The 20,582-nt window shown below is 31.9% G+C and overlaps 2 protein-coding genes across 3 annotated transcripts; one reads left to right on the plus strand and one right to left on the minus strand.

Annotated features, from left to right (window-relative positions):
- The first annotated feature begins 403 nt into the window (after positions 1-403).
- On the plus strand, positions 404-6,228 carry LOC106764783 (putative tRNA pseudouridine synthase Pus10). 2 transcript variants are annotated; one of them, XM_014649176.2, is made up of 15 exons: positions 407-651; positions 729-1,021; positions 1,140-1,260; positions 1,348-1,465; positions 2,319-2,404; positions 2,666-2,737; positions 3,142-3,210; positions 3,306-3,386; positions 3,461-3,580; positions 3,664-3,738; positions 3,862-3,942; positions 4,977-5,050; positions 5,158-5,218; positions 5,713-5,768; positions 5,857-6,228. In XM_014649176.2, exons 1-15 carry the CDS (start codon positions 523-525, stop codon positions 5,936-5,938), a joined length of 1,518 nt encoding a protein of 505 aa, XP_014504662.1. In that variant the 5' UTR covers positions 407-522; the 3' UTR covers positions 5,939-6,228. The 2 variants fall into 2 exon arrangements, with proteins under 2 accessions (XP_022638322.1, XP_014504662.1); XM_022782601.1 differs by lacking the exon at positions 3,862-3,942 and having other exon boundaries at positions 404-651.
- A 167-nt stretch (positions 6,229-6,395) lies between these two features.
- On the minus strand, positions 6,396-10,740 carry LOC106764782 (prolyl endopeptidase-like). Its single transcript, XM_014649175.2, has 11 exons — positions 10,438-10,740; positions 9,949-10,369; positions 9,786-9,856; positions 9,427-9,589; positions 8,370-8,963; positions 7,806-8,186; positions 7,626-7,701; positions 7,493-7,556; positions 7,070-7,205; positions 6,845-6,958; positions 6,396-6,752 (listed from the first exon to the last, which is right to left on the minus strand). Exons 1-11 carry the CDS (start codon positions 10,692-10,694, stop codon positions 6,687-6,689), a joined length of 2,343 nt encoding a protein of 780 aa, XP_014504661.1. The 5' UTR covers positions 10,695-10,740; the 3' UTR covers positions 6,396-6,686.
- Positions 10,741-20,582: the final 9,842 nt, after the last annotated feature.

Here is a 20,582-nt window from a genome sequence, read left to right on the forward strand (position 1 = left end):
AATTTTAATATTAACCGTTCAAACCAAGTCATTAGCTATCGATACCATGGCAGAGAAGTAAATTATTTATCATTGTGAAAATTAAGCATTTTCTGAAACTAAATAAGCTAAGTAGCCACTGATAGATAGTGGCAGAAATTACACTCAATCAAGAAATCATTTAATTAATTTAAATTTTTAGAATATAATATATATATATATATATATATATATATATATATATATATAGTTTTATTAATTTGGTGGTTGAGTCCTAGGTTTTAATCTTTATTTTGCTAATTATTAGGTTTGTTTAATGCGCTTTAAAAATTTGAATATAAATAAAATTAATTAACTGTTTATTGAAAACGGAATATAAAAACATGGGAAAATTGTGTTGAGGAAAAAAATATAAATAAGAGGAAGCACAATAAGAAGAGGAAGTTAATTTAAAAATCTGAAGAAACAAAATCGAAAAATAGGTAAACCCGCGCAGTGAAGGTGTTTGTACTGAGTGTGCAGCGAGGTGAGTAGGTTATTGGAATGGAAGAGCAGAAGAAGGAGGAAAGCCTGAAGCATTTGGGTGAAGAAGAAGAAGAAGAAGAAGAATCGGTATCGGAATCGGTGAGGGATTTACCCTCCGACGCCGTCAAGGAATTGTTGTCCGAAGGGGTCAGTTTTTCTAATTCATCTTCGTTCTCTTTCTCTTCTTTCTCTTCTGCTAACTGCTATTTCACATCACATCACAGGTATGCGCCCGTTGCATCTTTCGCCTCTTCGGCCTCCAAGGCCGTGTCTATGCTTCTCCTCCTTCCATCTCTTTTCTCTCTTCTCTCTCCGCCACCACACATCAACTTTGCACACTTTGCTTCGGGATTCTGCAGTTCACATATTATTCAGACGACACCCAAACTCTCCTTCAAAATCAGAACCTCCCACTTCTCATTGCTGACACCGTTAAACGACACGCCTATCAGTTTCATACCTTTTCCCTTGAAGTTTCTATCCCACCTATCATCCTCAACAATGATAACTCTCTTCGGTTAAAATTCTACCTCATGCTTCTTTACTTTTTACTTTTTAGTTTTATTTTATTCTGTATTGTTTGGGTACGCATTTAATATTCATAGGAGTGTCTTTTATTTGTTTAAATTTTGTAGCTCATATATGAAAACCAAATTCGGGTCTCAATCTTGGTTCCAAGAAAACTTGCACACTGGATGCATATCTACAAAGGATGCCTTAAAATTTTCTCTAATATATCCTCTTGAAGATCTTCTGGTCAGTCATTTTTTCGTATCAGTCAAGATGTTCATGTTTTGGTCAATTGGTTTTCCAATGAACCTTTACAGAAATTTACTTTTGCAGGAATGTAAATCGAGTATGGGCAATTTCCGCATTCGTTTGACTTACACTCACACAAAAGCATCGAAGGGGGATCAGAACCGGTCAGATAGTGCCGAGACTTGCAAGAGAAGAAAAATAGGCATGCTCAAGTTTATTATTGATCCTGTGTTGCTTTTTAGTTGGTGTTTTTATGAAGAAACTGAGAACATCTGACATTGACGCATCAAATTGAGCTGTTACTTTCTCTGATTGCGTACAGTGTTGTGCCTGTCAGTGTGACTGTTTCAGAGTTCAGGACAAAGTACAAACAATTGAATTCATGAGTATTCTTATCTGTTAATAAAATGGTCTTCTCTTGCATTGATATTACCTTTTTGTGCCGGTGAATAACCTTTTTCAAAGTATAATACCGCTATAATGAAATTCAATTCCAGACAAAGGAATTATTCATTTTATAGTTATGCTAGTTTTCCTCTGGAAGCATGCTTTGCAATAAACCAATAGTTACCATTGGCTGATTGCTGTGAGGAGTATTCCTTTCCTTGTGCATCAAAGGGACTGCCATTCATTGAACTTCAGAATTTCTGCTCCTTAAAAATTAACATCTTATTATAACCAATAACCATTAAATAGCTGGTCTCATTTTCCCTTGAGTAGTTGACGTTTTGGACTCTGTAACATATGCTTAGATTTATTTTTTTTTCCTTTGACTAGTTTTTGGATGTAACATATGCTTAACTTGTCTATATGTGTAAGGTGTAGACAGTATTGCCTTTGATTTTACACTTTTCATTGACCTTTTGGGCACTGTAACCTTTTTTTTTTTTTTTTCTGGTAGAAATGGCCATAAGATTGATTTCCTTTTCCTTTGACTAGTTTTTGGCTCTAACATATGCTTGGATTGTCTATAGGTCTGAGGTGTATACAAACACTACCTGTGATTTTACAGTTTCTTACATTAACCATTTCATTTTTATTTTAATATTTTATAGGAGAGTCCAATCTTGTTGGAGAAATACCTATTAGCAATTCACTTGAGAATGATTCCTCTGACGGCTGTGAATTCTTGCTAGAAAAGGTAATTTGTGATCACCCTCCTTTTCTATGACTAAATGTCAGATTTAAATTGTTTTGCTTCATGATCCCATGTTTGTCAGAATGCAATCTCTTAAATTTATGTGTATCATAAATCCTTGTTGGTTTTCATGGTGGGTTCACAATGGGAATTATGTTTTGTTTTGCTTTATAGTAGAAATAAAGTCACTTTGAATTCATTGTCTATTTCGCTCTTGAGATTTGATATGATTTTACCGCTAACTTGGCTTTCCTTTCTTTTAAGGCAAACGAGCCTTGCCATTTTACATTCTTTTGCTACAGGACGCCTTTCTATTTTGGTGGAAGATACCTGAAGGTAATGAATTTATTATCTTCCCTCAATCGTCCTAACTGGACATTTGGACTAGCATTCTGAAGTCATTAAATGTATCAATGGCATACATGTTTTTTACTCCATCAATGACTTATAGTTTTACATGTTCTGTTATGTCATATGGCATGATAGACATATTGAATATGTGGAGGTATTTATGTGATACTTAATGTAAACAGCAAGTTCGCTTTATGCACTCTCACATTTGTAGTTGAAATTAATTAATTGACCAATTCTCACACAAAAAAATAGATTCTTTATGTAATGGAATATAATTTCCTTTTTTGGTCTAGATATAATCATATAACTATAATTTGCGAACCAATGATAGACAAAGAGTAAATATTTCGTGAAAATTCAAATTTATGTGTTTACTTTCATGGCAGTATTCACGGAATGTGAGTCAAACATGCTGGATCATTGATGATGAAAGAATGGGAGAAGCATCGGTTGAAGTACTGTCTATTCTGCCTGGCAATAGCTGTTGTCTTTTATGTTTCCTTTTAATGTTCATTGTGAAAGGTGACAACAATGTTTAAAATCATTGTAGGAAATAATTGGTGGAAACATCCTCCAAGCCTGCCAAGGTGATGGTTTTAAGTTTCACGCTGCAGGCAGAGAAGATATCGATGTACTGAATTTATGGTTTTGTACTTTTAAAAAGTTTATCAATGAATCAACTTATCTGATATGGAACTGTTCTAGGTCAGAATGTTGGGTCCAGGCAGGCCCTTTCTTGTTGAGGTGCAAAATGCACGGCATATCCCATCTGAACTGTTTGTAAAAGATGTAGAGAAAAAGATAAATAACATGGAGAATAAATTGGTAATGCTGCAACTGAATTGGTGATGTTTCTCAATCTTTTTATTTCATGACTACTAAATTCATAATATCATATGTTTGTGTAGGTTAGGGTGAAAAATCTGAAACTTGTTGGTAGTGAAGGCTGGGACCTTATGCGTGAAGGTGAAGCAGAGAAGCAGGTCTTTCATCTAGATTCTTAATAACTAGTTACTTTTATTTCTTTGTTGATCTCTTACAGCTTTATTCATCCATTGTTTTATCTATATATGCATCCTAACTATTACAATCTTACAACTGTATAGAAACAATATGCTGCTTTAGTGTGGATATCTCGTCCTCTAAAGGATGAAGATTTTCAATGTATTTCTTCACACAAGGATTTGGTAAGCTTTTATGTTGTGTGTATTACTTGCTATCAAACATGTATTTTGCATTAAATGTTTAACTTAAACGTACAAAAGCATAAACCGTGTTGTTCTTTGTATCTGCGTCATTTGACTTTCGCTGAGTAGCTCTAGGATCTATATGTCTGTTTTTGTAACGCATCCTGATTGTATTTATGTCATTTAAGCCTTTGATTTATCCATTAAGTACTTCTATACGAATGTCAATTGAATCCATTTCTGTAGTACTTATATTAATATATTGATCTGCCATTCATTTCTTGTGCGGTCAATCTATTATTTATAAAATAAGAAATCCTTCAAAGCAGAGTTCCTTAAAAGAATCTTAGAAGTAGGTCTCATTGGTGTTTCTAGTCAATTGGATCAATGTTTGTGATTGTGGTCCAATCAATCACATAAGTCACTATCTATCTGATGCCAAACAAAAATGCAGACACTAGGTAGCAAATGAGAAAATGAAGCTTGATAATTGAAATTGGTTTTGTATTCTTAACTCCTTCGAAAGTTTACTATAGCTTGAGCAAGGTTATTTAATGGAAATCAGCACCCACTACACAGAACCACATAATTGTTTGGTATGCAAGGTCTGCTTCTAGTAGTCCCTCCTGAGGTAGAAGCCTTCCTAAGCTTCACCCTCCAAATTCTTCTCTATACCAAACCACTTCTCTCATATTCCCCTCCTTGTCTCCTCCATTCACTTCCCAATCATGCTAGAATTACCCTTTCCAAACTAAACTTGCAACCTGGCAATTCAGTTTACTCTCCATGCTCCCTCCTATCCTAACCACCCCTCCCATTACTGACTCCTCCATTGTCCTTACCATGTTCCAGTTTACCCTCTTGCCTTATCAACTTCCTTCCTCACTTTTTCCTTGTATTGACCTGGGTCAACCACGGCCTATCACCTTTTCTCTCTCTGGATCATGCTCGCTGGGATTTTTGCATTTAATAATTGCTTCTTCTTTTTTAAATTTGTAAGTGTGGTAACCAGAATCTTTTTCTTATTTGAGCAGAAAGTTTTGCAGAGGACCCCAATAAGGGTGCTTCATCGTCGCAGTCCTCTAGAGCGGGAAAAGATTATTCATTGGTAGGATTCTCCCATATATTGATAGTTACATGCTACGTTTACCATATAAAAGCTGCATTCAAACACGTCTGAAATTTCACCATCCCTTACTGTTTCTCAAATCATAGGATGAAAATAGAGGCAATTGCTGGAAGTTCCCAATATTTTCTTCTGCACCTATGTACACAGGTAATCTTACATTATCTCATATAAATGAAATTTCAGCGACTGAACTACTTTTTAAACAGAGCTTAAGTTGTGGTTTTAAGTTTTAGCACCTCAAACTTTACAACTCCATGGCTGTATACCTTTTACATTTTATTGGAAATGAATGGTGAAAATATGGTGAACAATATTTCTCAAGTAAATATAACAGAGGCCATGCAAAAGGTAATTACATGGGCCATGTAACTACCACGTCTGTCTTCCGAGTGCAATAAAACATAAAACAAGCGAATGACATACCATTGATCTACTCTCCCACGTTTCTCTCCCAATAATTGTTAGTGCCCGTTTGTTAAACATATAAAATCAGTATTTCTTTCCGATTTAAAAATTTGACTGAATTAATTTAGACATACATCCAAGTTAATATTATGATAAACTTCCCTTCATGTACAGCGAAATCTGTAATCAGTAATTAGTTGAAGTCCTAAAGATCTAATAAGTTTGTACTTTTGCAGGCTGGGACCTATATCAAGGAATTTGTTCATGGAGATCTTGGACGCACCTATCCTAGGTACGACATACGATACTTTAAATTTATGGGAATTGATTTTAAACACGTCACCATGTCGGCAAGTGCCTTATTTATTGTGATTTTGCAGCATTGGATCAATTTTGGGTTGCAGAGCTGAAATTTTGCAACTTGATGTCACAGACATAAAAATGGAATGTTTCCTGACATAAATCCGTTTTTAAATCATGGCTGCTAGATTTTGGAGTGGGCAGTACTATGATGAGAGATAGACACAGTGCATCTTCAAGTAGAGCTACTTCCTTCCAGTAGTGTGTATCTTTTCGTACAGACTAGCCTCTTATTTCGTCCCCCCTTACATTAGTGCCCTTGAGCAACGTAGAAAGGAGTCCTAATTATTATAGCTTTATGATTGAGGTTTACTGTTATTCAGTTTGACTTTCTGTAGAATTGATTTTTTGAAAAGAATTATTTGTTAAGGTTAAAGAATTGATTTTATGTAGACTGTAAAGTATAATTACTTCTAACATAAGTTCTTGACATTTTAAATAACTTGCTGTGCAATTTAATTCTTCTGGTGGCTAACATCGATAAAGGAACATTGGCCATGGATGTTGCATAATATCAGGATTGTATGAAGTTTGTCATGTTTGGTTTTATTCTCTGAAATTACACTAATAATAATAACAATATGAACCACTAGTGAATGGAATCGTGTTCGATGTTAATGTTTAGAAATCTAATTGTCCTGACAATCAAACAGAGGAAGCAATGCTCTTACGTGTTCCACGGAGGACCCTACCTCCATTCGAATACAACAGGATCATATACCCCCAAAAGGTCAAATCACAAGAGGCTTGTCCTTTTGCAATTCCTTTGTTTTCATGGTTGGAAAAAGAAGAAACGAAATGCCACTTGTGAGAAAAAGCATTGTGTTCTCCATCCACCCTATATCTATATCTACTCGATCCAATGTGCATCTAACATTTTCGCCATGAAACTGTACCGGTCAGCAGCTTCATCTATCTGCGGTTAACAATAAATGAAACTTAAAAACGACATACAGCAATCAACAATGGGAATAGAAGCTAAAAAAGAAGCAGATCCTAATCTATTACCATTTTCTTTGTAGGACGCCCTGCACCATGCCCAGCCTTGCACTCAATGCGACCAATTATAGGGTTCGTCTGGGGACTTTTATCAAGACTAGTAACGAGGACATACTGCAAGGTCTGAATAAAAATATCAAAATAACAGTCAATGAGAGCAGCACCACCCAAAATCTTCAGAATGCAAGTACCGATTTGATAACTCAAATTGGAAATTATGAAAAACAGACTTACCGCCAATAGCTTTAATGAATGCAATGGCACAACACGATCATCGTGATCAGCAGTCAACAGCATTGTTGATGGGTATTGAATTGACTGATTAGGATGCTTTTCCCAAGGTCTCTGGACGTTATGCAATGGTGAGTACCTAAAACAAGATATTATAGAAAAATCATAATGATACTTTGTGCAACTTATACTGGAAGAAAAAAAGCTCCAAAGTAAGAATGAGAGATTTCTTTCAACCATAAACTAGAAAGGGATCTAAATTATACACGCTGATGAAAAAAGTATTGAAGTTAATATTCTTTGCCTTATTGATGTTTTAGCCAAAAGACAAAGGGGGAGGAAGCCTTGCAGCTCTACACAATACTAAAATAAATTAAAAAAAAAAATTAACAGAAATATCATATTTGCACGTATAACCATGCTCACTTGATTAGCCAATGAAATTCTTCCTCCTTGTCTGAACAACCATAATCTGTGGTCCAAGCATGACCTGAATAACAAAAACAAATCAGTATGATACAAAATAACAATATAGTCTAGAAAACTGAACAAAACCAACCTATTGTAAATTTGTGGAACCGTAGCATGTCCATAACACCAACATGAGCCAGCGCACAACCGAAAAGATCAGGTCTCTGCTGACAAATTTGGAGAGATTAGAAATACAGCAAACTCAATAAAAAAGCACAAACAAAAATCCAGAGGGCAAAACACCAAAGAAATGGCAAATGAATCATACTTGATTAATGCAAGCACCAACAAGAAGTCCACCATTACTTCCACCCTCGATACATAACTTTTTGGGTTGGGTGTAACCAGCAGATACAAGATATTCAGCTGCTGAAATGAAGTCATCAAAGCAGTTTTGCTTGTTTGCAAGGGAGCCAGCTTTGTGCCAATCCTCCCCATATTCTCCACCACCACGAATATTTGCTATGCAGAAAACAACACCTAAATGTCTCGCCAGTACAGTACGACTGATGCTGAAATATGGAGTAAGACTTATGTTAAAACCGCCATATCCATATAGCAGACAAGGGTGTGAACCATCCAAAGCAATATCCTTTCTGGAAACAATAAACATTGGAATCTTGGTACCGTCTTTACTAGGCACAAAAACCTGAAATTTGTAAGCTATATTAGAGAATAGAACATAATAAACAACACAGATTCTGAGAGACGTCAACACCCATACTCTCAGAGTAATGACATGTGAAACAGACAAACAAATAATGTAAACTTTAAAATAGGAGAACTCATCTGAATTTCAGTCAATCTTAACTTTTTTTTCGTTTTCTTTTACCTGATTGACATGAAACTCGGAGCGATCAAACCCAGGGACAACAATCTCACGAAATATCTTCATTTCAGGAACTTGTGTTCTCAGGTCGCACTGATATATAATTCCAGGAGTCAAAAAGCTTGTAAAACCAATGAAAACCTCGGAATCCTCACGCCGCCCAGAAATTTCACTGACTGTGCCAATGTCAATTGGTAATTCATGTTGCAAGGAACCTGTTTCCAAGTCTCTGACTTGCAGAACATATTTCACATCACTCAAGTAGCTCACAATAATTTGGTTACCGTTTACAGCACGTGCTGACTCAAGCACATCTTTTTCAGACTCTTTGATAACATCAGTCCAAACATTTGGTTCTTTCAAATCTACTCGAACTACTTTGTATTTTGGAGCATCTTTATTAGTTAAAAATGTAAACAAGGTGTCATCATTTGCAATGGCATGATATTGTCCATCGAATTTATCAACAAGCTTGACAAATGGAAGGAGGGAATTTTCATTCCGAAAACTTTCCAGCCCGTTTGGAAGTTCAGACAAGTCGTAGTAGTAAAGCTTGTTAACTGGATCACACCCTTCATCAATATACAGAAGAACATACTGCACAATGAACAAAAACAAAAAAGTCAGTTTTTTAGGAGATTTGGTATCATATGCATAGTATGATTAAGGAAAATCATACTGTGCCTAATCTACTTTGCAATGCAATGCTATGAATGTAACATTGGCTCCTACAAAAAACATAAGAAAAAACCATAGTTCATTCTACCGGAGGTAGATATTACATGACAGTGGATTCCTTAATCGTTCTTCTGACAATAATTACAACATTGCAAAGTTTAAGGATCCAGGACTTTACGTTACGATATGACTAAAAAAGACCAATTAAGAAAACAAATATTTTCACATTAACATGACACATTTGGCACGAACAACGACGCATCTTTGGTATTAATACTACTAAAGCCTTGAGGAAAATAACGACATAACATAGGGAGCACATTTTCATATCTTTATGTACACATAACATTTCATATTTGCAAGGCAATGACAAAAAGAGTACCTTCCCATCCTCGGTAATACTTCCTCCAAACATATATTTAGGATTCTCAGGATCTCTCCAACAAAGAATGTCTTCCGATTGATCAGTACCCAAAAAATGATAACAAAGTTCATGATGAAGGTTTGCATTAGTTTCAGTCCCAGCATCTGCTACTTCTCCATCCCTACTTAGCAAATCAATATAATCAATTCAAAGTTACGAATCAAGGATATATGAAACTAACCCCACCATCATATCCCTGAGAATGACTGTGATTAAGTTATTTGAAAAAAATAAACATAAATAACATCAAATATCAATTTGAAATTTCAACCCCAGAACTAAATCATAGAAAGAACACGATAATGGAGATGACATACTTTGGAGCTGGATAGCGGCTGTAAAAGAAACCTTTGCTATCGTGCGTCCAACTAATGGAGGAAAACTTGACCTGAAACATCAATCATTAGCATGATCTTGATATAAACTATTTTCAGTCAAGAGATTCAACATTGTTTCTGTGAATCTGATATGGATACTAACCCAAGATAAAGTATCAGGCTGAACACTCCTGTCACGAATACGCATGACTTTTATTGTGACCCAGTCGCTACCACTGGAACTAAGTCCATAGGCCAAGAACTCAGCATCTTTGCTCACGGACAGCGTGTTGAGGGAGACAGTTCCATCTTCACTGAGCGCATTGGGATCGAGCAAAACCTCAGCCTCAGCCTCTAAACTGTCCTGCAAGTAAAGCACGCTCTGCGCCTGAAGACCCGTGTTGTGGAAGTAAAAGTACTTATTCCCACGCCGGAAGGGAGCGTTGTAACGAGGATTATCAAACAGCTTCGTTATCTTCTCCGACAGCTTGTCCCTGCACTCGCACCTCTGCAGCACCGAATCCGTCAACGACACCTGTTTCTGCACGAACTCTTTAACTTCCTCGGCCTCCGGATTCTCCAGCCTAACAGAGCAAAATGAAAATGAAAATGAAAACGTAATAAAATGGTGAAGTTGGTTGCATTTGCGTACCATCGGTAAGGATCGGCAATCTTGACCCCGTGGAAGTGGTCAACGACGGAGTCGTCTCTGGGAGCAGTGGGATATTGTATTGGGTGGTGAAGAGCGGAAAGAGAACCCATTGTTTTGGTCTTTGGAATTGAAAAAGATAAAAGAAGAGGAAACGAACGAGATTTGAGGAAGGTTAAGGTTGTTGTCCTCGAATTTAAGAGGGCGAGATTTGAATGTCGTGTACAAGGATTCAGAATATGGCGACTAAATGACAACATTTTTTCGTTATACCACTTTTTACACCAAAGGAAGATAACAAACAATTCCTCACACCATACGCACTCCATTCTCTTATTTTTAAATAAATTAAATAATTTCTATTTTTCAAAATAATTTACTCGCAACTTCTGGAGATGCCATTGCTTCTGTTCCATGGATGACGCCATTTTGTCTATAACATAATGTAACCATTTCAATCAACCTTACAATTTTTAAAAATAAATTAAATAGTCAAATTTCTCTTCTCCTAAGTCAATTATAATAAATTAAGGCTAATCTAATTCATTTTAATTTCGGTCAATGTTTTTCAAATAAAAGTCAACGTATTATTGTAATAAGTTCAGATATGAAATTTCGTACTTCTTTTGAGTTTGATTTAGTTATAATAGGACTTTTTTAATTAAATTTAAAAAATTAATCCAACAAAAGTTTTATTCAATTTTATATTTTTTATTGGATCGAATTGATTTCAACTTACAATTGGGCCAGATGGGCAGCAGGTTTTGTGCAGTACACGCAAATCAAATCTCACCTCCGCTTTTAATAAGTTCACGTCCATTATTTTCAAAAACAAGTTTCCTCACATACATATTAATTATATTTAAACAAGATTTGTTCAGATACATCATTTTTTGTTTATACGTGTAAATATATAAAAAGATATTTGTATTACTTAATTCTATTATTAAGCTTATAAAGTCTGTAAATATAAATCAATATTGAAGAAAACATTTATTTAATATTAAGTTAGTTCTTGTATTCTAATTTATTTCATGTTAACAATGGAAGAGTATTATATGGTAGAAATTTGATGGTCATTTCTCTAATAAGAAGTATTCTCACCAATTAGTTTTTGTTTTTGGATTTTGTTTCTTCATTTATTTCATTTAGCGATACTTTTTATTTTGATCTTGTTGTGTTGATTCTACTTTGTGTGATGTGTTGTGCCTAATAACATAAACATATAATTTGTTTCAAATTTGTGTACTCCAAAAAATAAGAAACTTTTCATTGCATAGGTCTTTAATACATGTGTAATAATCTAATATATTTAACAGCATTATTTTTGTCTATAATATTTTGAATTTAACTTTATTATTTCTTACGGGATCATATTTTTTTAATATGTCTACATTTATTTTACTTTAACAACGTTATGTACTTTGTATTTCATTTTAATATAATTTATAAATCAAAACTCTAATTATAAATTTTAATTATATAACAACATTGTTTTACTACATCCCTGATTAATTATTATGTCAATTTTATAGTTTAACACAGATATATTCATACCAAAATGTTACTTTCTAATCTTAATGCATCATCGTTTAAAAAAAATATATTTATTTATGCATCAATAATTAGTTATTATAAACTCAATATCTATGTTAATAATAATAATATTTGCATGTATTTATGTTTAAAATTTTAACCTCAAATTACTTTAACTTATTTTAACAAGTGTTACATTTGTTTAGAATATTTTAATTTTTTTTTTCTCTAATTCCATATGCCAACACATTTTTAATATTTCTCTTTCTTTCAAGTTTTCTATATTTACATGTGTTTCTGGTTAAAAATTTTAGCATCAACTTCGTGTTAATTTTTGTATGAGATCATATTATACAATATGCATACTTTTTATTTTAATAGCAGCATGTGTTTACAAGGATGAAAAATATGTATTTTCAGACTTATTAATTAGTTCAAAATCAAATTTATTTATGAAATACGTTTTCCTCATAAAAAAATTATAATTAAAAGTAAAAAAATTATATAATAAATTATACAGAAATTTATACATCAAATTTATTTATGAAATAATATGTTTTTTTCATAAAATAGTTATAATTAAAAGTAAAAAAAATTATTTAATAAATTATACAAGAATTTATATATGAAAGTGAAATGCTCGCTACCAAAATTAAATCGCTCGGTTAAAAGAAGTTTTATTCATAAAGTTTCATTTTAATATAATATATAACCAAAAAATTTAATTTTAAATTTTTATTATAATAATTTTATTACACATCACTAATCAATTTGTGACAATAATATATTTTATAATTTAAAATAAACAAATTCATATTTAATTATTATTTTTTAATCTCATTATTATTAGTATTTATTATTAATAATGATATAATTCATTATTATTATTAATATTAGTATTACTAGCTGTTTAGAATTCACTATTTTTAATCAAAGAATTCAATCATTAAAATAATACTATTTACTTTTAATTAATTAGTTATAAAAAAAGTAATAGTAATTAAAGATTTGATTTTTCTTATATTATTTAAATATTATATATGTTATTATACATAATGCTAATACTTAAATATAATTATGCAAGTAAATATTTAATTAAATTATATTAAATTAATTAATCTAAATTTCAAAATAAAAAATAAAAAATACGACCCATGTTTAGGTAGGAGTCTAATATTAGTAAATTTCTAAAATCAAACACCACAAATACAACAAATTATGCGTTTCTTCTAAACAATTTATTGATTCAAGTTTCTTTTCTAATCCTAAAGTAACTTTTTTTTTTTATGTTTCTTACTTATTTTAGTCAACTACAAAATTATATTTATTTTCAATAGGCTTGAAACTAAAAAATAAAAATTATGAAATTATGCATATTATTTATTTTAATAAATAAATTTATAAAAGTTATTATTTCTTTTAATTTAATTACATAATAATAGAATTATTAATCTGATAAATTTTTGGATTGAGAAAGAAACAAAAAAAGGTAAGTTATATTTGTTATATAGAAAGGATGAATGTAATAGAAATTTTGTATGTATGAAATAGGGGTGAAAATGGAAGAAAGTGAGGAGTGTGATGATGGTGCGAATGTGATGATGTAAGTTTGTGGTTTTGGGTTCCCAGTTCCCAGAAAGGGTTGGCATGAATAAAAGAAAAAGTAATGATTGAATGAAGACAATAAGTGAATTGGCAATCGCATTAATTCATCCTGTCATCTTCTCTTCTCTGCCTTTCTATCTTCCTCTAAATATTAAGTTTCTTTTTTAATTGGCATGATCGATATGAAATTACATTTGAAGAGGAGCGTTGTTTTGGCATAATGAGCAAAAAGGCATGCGTTGATAGTTGCATGCGTTTCATTTCATAACTCATAAAAGTGTGTGAAAAGGTTATGCAATGTGATCTTTAGGATGCATGATTGCCTGCAATGCAAATCCATCTTCAAGAAAAAAGGCAATTCAGTCACCAAACAGTAATAAAGATATCTGATTTTACTTTTCACCAACTTCCTAAATACTTGGTCCACCAACTTCAAACTCCTTTCAGTTCGACCAAACCAAACCAAAACAAAATCCTTTCGCCTGTTGTTACCTTCTGCAACTGTTACCTCTCATTATAGTATAGCTCTGAGAGCACTGGAAAATCCAGGTCCATCATCCATGCCATAATAATGAAATGGTCCCATAATTAACATAAATTCCTAGCACACTCGTTAGATGTGAGATTTGAGATGCATTTCTGGGGGGCCATCCTCCCTCCTGCTCCGTTGTCTTTCAACTACACTAACCCCTTACAATTAATCACACCCTTTTTTAATCCCATCAGTACTTTCAAAATTCAAACACATATATTCTAGTATAGTACAAGAATACAAAGTGTTTTCATGGGAAACAGACAAGACTCACTCACTGTGAATGTTGCTCACGCGCCATGGAAATAAGAGCAAGAGGGTTTTAATGTCAATATGCAATCATGAGCCTAACTTAACGTTCAGAGAGCTCGTGGAGCCTAGAAACATATCAACTTACTGCTCACCCATCTACACAGACACCAGGAAAGGCAAGGCTTTCGCATCATTTTTCAAAATGCTGACACCCCCATCTGTCTCCTCTGATGCTGCTTACTACATATATGCTCCGATTATTTGTAAATAACCCACCCCGAATAACCCAAAGCACCTTCTTTTTTCTCAATCAAAATGGCAATAAGACAGACATGCATGGAACTCAAACCATTTACATATATGCAGTTACTTTATCTAACACCACCAAATCAACACAACATGTAAATCCAATTATAACCTCGCCAGATGAAACATCCCCCTGAAATTAAATGTAAAAACGCTTCTGCTGAAAACCTAAGAACATGTCATTAATTCTGCGCACATGATAGATCCACGGTAAAAAAAATGAAAACTTTCTGCATTAACAGATCGAATATAAGAAAAGAGTGATTAGGGTTTTTCCATCTCCCAACCCAACCAACAAATACTCAGTAAAGAAAGGACGCAGCACAACCTAACAGAAAGAAGCAAATTAGGGCGTGTTAGGATTACCCCCATAGCAAAGTTGATGAAAGTTAAAACTAGGTAGGGTCCCCCGCAAACACATATGAAAAGGAGAAACGAAAGAGAAAAACAAAAAAACTATGGTTGTAATTAATAATCCTTGGGGAAGAGGTACGGTGATGGTGATATGGATGATTTAGATCGATGAAGCTATTGTATGGAGAGTAGCGATTAGATTTAATAAGGGAAGGTGTCGTGTTGTGTTGTGGTGGTTGGATCTCTTCCCTTGTGATAGAAAGTGCAGATCAAATAAATATCATGAAGGATTTACAAAGAGTAACTAACAGAACTGAGTTGGCAGTATGCCCACCTCCAACGGCATGGATGAATACTGGACGTAGAGAAGAGAAGAAAGTGGAGGTGGACAGAATGCCAATAAACTCTGTTAGAAACTCTTTGCGAATCCCGCATGAAGAACACCATGAAAGCTCTCTTCAGAAGAAGAAGAAGAAGGAGAAGAAGAAGATGTGAATTGTGATGCTTTCAGACCTGGCTGAGGCAGCTATTTAAGATGTGATGGAGCATGGACTCAAGAGGCAACAGATTAATTTTTTTATTTATTAATTATTTATTTAATAATTAATAATAATAATGAATAATAATAATAATTAATAATGTGGGTTATGGCGTTAATGAAAAGGAAAAAGGAGAAGACGTAGTTGCAGGAGCAAAAGATTGAGAAACGCATATTTAGAAGGATGAAAGATCTCATCATAGTTATTCCATCCCCTCGTTCTTGATGCATTCTCTCTCATACTTCTTACTCTTCCCAACCCTACATCAAAATAAATACAAAATCTAATATTATTAAATAATGTCTAAGTAAAATGAAGGAATGTTATCTTTATGTTTAACATAAGTTATCATGTAATTTAATCATATGGTTTTTATACCATGTTAATTTAAGGTTAAAAGTATAATTTTTTAAATACTAAAATTCTATATTTCTCTCCATCTTTGCAATGAATAACGTTATAATAACTTTTTTTTTTCTTATGAATCCTGTTATAATTTGAAATATCAACGTCTTAAATATTCTCTTCCTCATTAATATGATATTTATCATCATCCGTACTCGTGTCATTAATCCTACCATTTCTTCTCAATTCCATCATACATGTCCACATCACAAAATTCCTAGAAGAATGTCCATATATGTTGCCAAAACAAAATAATAAAATACCATTAAAAAATAAACACCTTCCCATAATAAAAAAAAATCACCAATATGCAGCACCAAACAGCATCAGAGGATTGCTAATAATTCAAGATTCAAACATGTTTTCAAATATACAAAATATTTCATAATTATATTTGATGTAACACTACTATGACTGGTGAAATAATCATAGTATTTTTTTTTTTCGCTTTTGTGTTTTCCAATGTATGAATGATTATTCACACTTGTATTGCTGTAGTTAAGAATTTTTTTGCTATGACAGAAAACGACATAGATTGTAATGTCATAGTTACAATATGTTTTAGAGAGTAATTTTTTTTATAATATTTAAGCTTCTCTAATTTTGTTATTTTTGCTTCAAAAGGTTAATTTAGTGTTTGAGATCATACGAAGGGGAAACGGAGAAACGCTTAGATTTCTTAACTACTTATTAATTAATTGATGTTTAATTTTAAGTTGAATATGTACGTCAGAGATGCGTTGTAGAAACCCAAAACCTCAATATTGATGAATTTATTATTGTTTAAGTTTGTTATAACTTTTATTCAACATCAAAACATAATATTTATGTATGATATTTTATATTGCATATTATTCTTCCAGTAAATAAGCCTTCTATCATATATACAAATTGGGTCGTATATACTGATACTGCGTATGGTCAACCTTTTTTTTTTTCTCTTACCAATAGATTCAACATATAATTTACAAGATTGACCTTTTTTCTATTAGTAATTAGAAAAATTGAAAAGTCATTATTGTTCACCAAACGTCCTATTATATTTGTGATAAGATTTATATAAAGGTAAGAGAAGAAAATTGTGAATGAAAAGATTTGTCACCTTTAAATTTGGACCAGTGTGGATTAAAAGTAATATACAAAATCTACAATTTATTGTCAACCTCGTTAACACTAAATTTATATTGAAATTTAAAATAATTAACTTTATTAATTAAAATAATATAAATTTATATAAATTTTCTAGGGACAAAAATATTTTCTTTTTGTCTTTTACGCCTACTATCGTTTTCTAAACACAAAAAGAAAAAAAAAATGTAGTAAATATTATTTGGAATACAAAATTATCATAAATGTTATATTTCTGTAATTATTGATAATTTATTTGATACACAAAAAAAGCTTATAAAATAATTTTAACGTTGTTTTGCGGTTTCTATTTTTTTTATTGTGTCTTTCATTTTAATGTTCCTAAAAAATAAAATATAATTAAACGTAAACAAACTTGAATTAAAAAAGACAAAAAGAATATTTTTGTCTTTAAAAATTTTGTTATATGAATTTATATTATTTTAATTAATTGAATTAAATATTCTAAATTTCAACATAAATGTAATGAAATCAAATTTTAATTAGTGAAGTTAATTGTTTAGATTTCAGCATACATATAATGGAATCAATAATCATTAGTTATATTTTAAACACTGTTATAACTTATAAGGATATATTAACATTCTTCATAAAATATTAAAAATAAATCAAATTAATTATTTATTTTTCATTTTTTTTATATTTAGTGCTCACTTGATTTTTACTTAAATAAATAAAATATTAAAACTGTCTAAGGAAGGGTTAAATAAGTTAACACTAACCTTATATACTTTTAGTATTTTATTTTAGTTTTTTATTGTTTAATCAATGTTAATTTAAATAAATATAAATATTAAAAATAAATAAATATATTATATCCAATGCGGACATTAACCTTATTTATTTTTAATATTTATTTTAGTTAGATTTTATTAAATCAATATTAACACAAATAATTTATGATTTCTTAATTTTCTTTTCTAAATTAATCTTTTACATTATATTATAGTTGACCAAATCCACCCTTATAACATAAAATGGACAAGTATTTTTAATGACCAAAAATATAAAATCATGTCTAAAATCATATCTCTAAGTTTTTCAATCTTGAAAACCAAATTCTAAAAACATTTTCCAATATTTAGATAAAAGTGAATAAATAATCAAACCATGGAATGAAACACCAAGAAAGAATAGGACTAATGTATTAGATTATATAGCAGAAGAAATACTAAATGAAAAAAAAAAAAATCATTATATCATCCTAATAAAAAAGGATTAGTTGATCCTTAAATGAAGGAAAATGTATCTTTATAGATTTTTTATATAATTAAATGAAAGAAAATGTATCTTTAAAATTTTTTTAACAATTTTTTTTATCATAGTTTCATAGCAGTTTGTTTGTGGTTGATTTATTTTAAATATACGAATAATAACATAGTAACAATGAAAACAATTTTATTTTTTTTTAATTGTACGAAGTATTTTTGGGTGGTGGGAACACATGTGCAAGCATTATTAAGGTTGTATAAAATGGTGAAAAGGTTTACAAATATGTTTACTTAAGCTGAGAACCAAAATAGGAGTGGTCCAACCTTTTTATGAACAAAGATGAAAAAACGACAGACAAGAATTGGATAGGAGTGGTGGGATTTCTATATATGCCAAGCATTTATGAGACCAACTCATTTTCCTTCCTTCATTTATGGCTACCCATCCAACCCTTAAATCACTGTCTACATTTTTCTGCCTTTTTCTTTCAAAACTCGATCAATAATATCTTTCTGAAGAAAAATACATTCTAAGAGAAGAAGATGATATTAGTGAATGATTTTAGTATAAAGTTGCCATGCTAAGCATGTACTGGGCAGTGACCTATGTAGTAGGAGGATATATTATTCACCAATCATACAGGCACCATCCAAAGCGGAGAAAAGGTATTCAAAAAGCTGTCACAAACTAAAGACCAGATCTCATAATCCATCTTTTTTTCTCCCTCTCCCATGCATGCCAGCACTTTTCCTACATACTACCCACCAATTCAAAAATCCCATTATTATACAACTAATTTCTTGTCTTCATATAAAAATCCCACAACAATGATGTGCCAAAAGAAAAAACCTTAATTACGTATTTTTCAAGCTTTCTGTTATGTAAAAATGCAGTAAGACTTAAACAAGAAACGAAAGCCTGCATGCCCAGATGAGTTTCATTTCAAGATTTAACACAAGGAAGATATTTTATTAAGAAATCCATAAAAGAAAGTTGGAAAGCTTTTGTAAAGGCAGTGGAAAGGAATTGTATGTAATATATGGATGTACATATATGTGTAAAGTTGACACAAAGAACAGAAGGGAAAAAGGATGTTTATCTTTTACTATACTTTGTTATGGTGCACCAACAAGTTTTAACTTTTATAACACGGAAAACAAAACATAATGGAAAACACTGACTTAAACGGGTCGTTAGGGTATTTATGCAGATTTGATTGACCAACTGTTGAAAAGTAAAGTAATGTTAAGTGGGGAACCCTAGAAGGCAGAAAGAGTCCACCATCTTCATCATTATGCTCCGATTGGTATATCCAAGTGCTTCATCCATCACACGTTTCTGGTTAGTGCTGCTGATGAGATGAACACACTGATTATCACATTCCACACTTTCCACCATTTTGCATACAATGGATAATAGATCATGTTTCAGCCTGCTAAAACTTGGAGAATTATAGTTCTGAAATTTGTTAAATATAATTAATTATATATGATAGCATTATATAAAAGATGTGTAAAAGAATAGACATAGGACATAGCAATTATAATATTGTAGTCAAAGTGGGGACACATATCTATGGTAGGAAATAAATGTAGCTGTATAATATTGAAGTGGGTTTCAAAAACTAAATGATGAAATGTATGACTAATTTTGTATTTGATGGTGATGTTGATGTGTGTGAGTCCCTTTCCAGCCACAACTCCATGTGACTCTCTGTTGCTATCTCTCTCCGTATCTGGTAAGACATGTAAAGCTAGATTATTGTAAAAAAGAGAAACCAAACAAAAAACCTCAACCATTTTCTGCAGCCATGTGCTGCTTATTATTATTATCAATCTTTCAACAATTTCACTGCTATTCAAAGTTTTTCTTCAAATCCTCCTCATGTGTACAACATATCTGCCTCTCCAGTACAATCAGTATACGACTCTACCACTTCTCTATCAAATCACAACTCATTGATCTTAGCCTGTTATATATCTTTTTTTTAATGGGAGTAACTCCTTGTCTTTTACCATCTTACCTTACTCTACAAATGGAACAAGCTTAAACTTATTGAAATCTATGTGTTGACTACGTGGCTTCCTAGGTGACATCCCATCTTAATTTCGTAAATTTAATTATTTATTCTGAATATATTCAGTAGTAATTAGTTTCTCTTCAGATATATTATTTTCATAAACATTATTTAAAAGTTTGTATAGGCGAGAATGCAATATTTATATAAAAATGATAATTAACCAGATCACACACACTGA

The sequence above is a fragment of the Vigna radiata genome, chromosome 6 (genome assembly GCF_000741045.1).
Source record: "Vigna radiata var. radiata cultivar VC1973A chromosome 6, Vradiata_ver6, whole genome shotgun sequence".
Lineage (NCBI taxonomy): Eukaryota > Viridiplantae > Streptophyta > Magnoliopsida > Fabales > Fabaceae > Vigna > Vigna radiata.

Bases quoted from the DNA above. Each gene is read 5' to 3' on its own strand.
- LOC106764782 (XM_014649175.2), bottom strand. From the start codon at position 10,694: ATGTTGTCATTTAGTCGCCATATTCTGAATCCTTGTACACGACATTCA. The intron at 8,964-9,426 runs GTACTCTTTTTG...TTCATTGTGCAG, and splicing joins GTATTACCGAGGATGGGAAG to TATGTTCTTCTGTATATTGA. The intron at 6,753-6,844 runs GTAATAGATTAG...TGTTAACCGCAG, and splicing joins GGCGTCCTACAAAGAAAATG to ATAGATGAAGCTGCTGACCG.
- LOC106764783 (XM_014649176.2), top strand. From the start codon at position 523: ATGGAAGAGCAGAAGAAGGAGGAAAGCCTGAAGCATTTGGGTGAAGAA. The intron at 1,261-1,347 runs GTCAGTCATTTT...TTACTTTTGCAG, and splicing joins ATCCTCTTGAAGATCTTCTG to GAATGTAAATCGAGTATGGG. The intron at 5,219-5,712 runs GTAATCTTACAT...GTACTTTTGCAG, and splicing joins TTCTGCACCTATGTACACAG to GCTGGGACCTATATCAAGGA.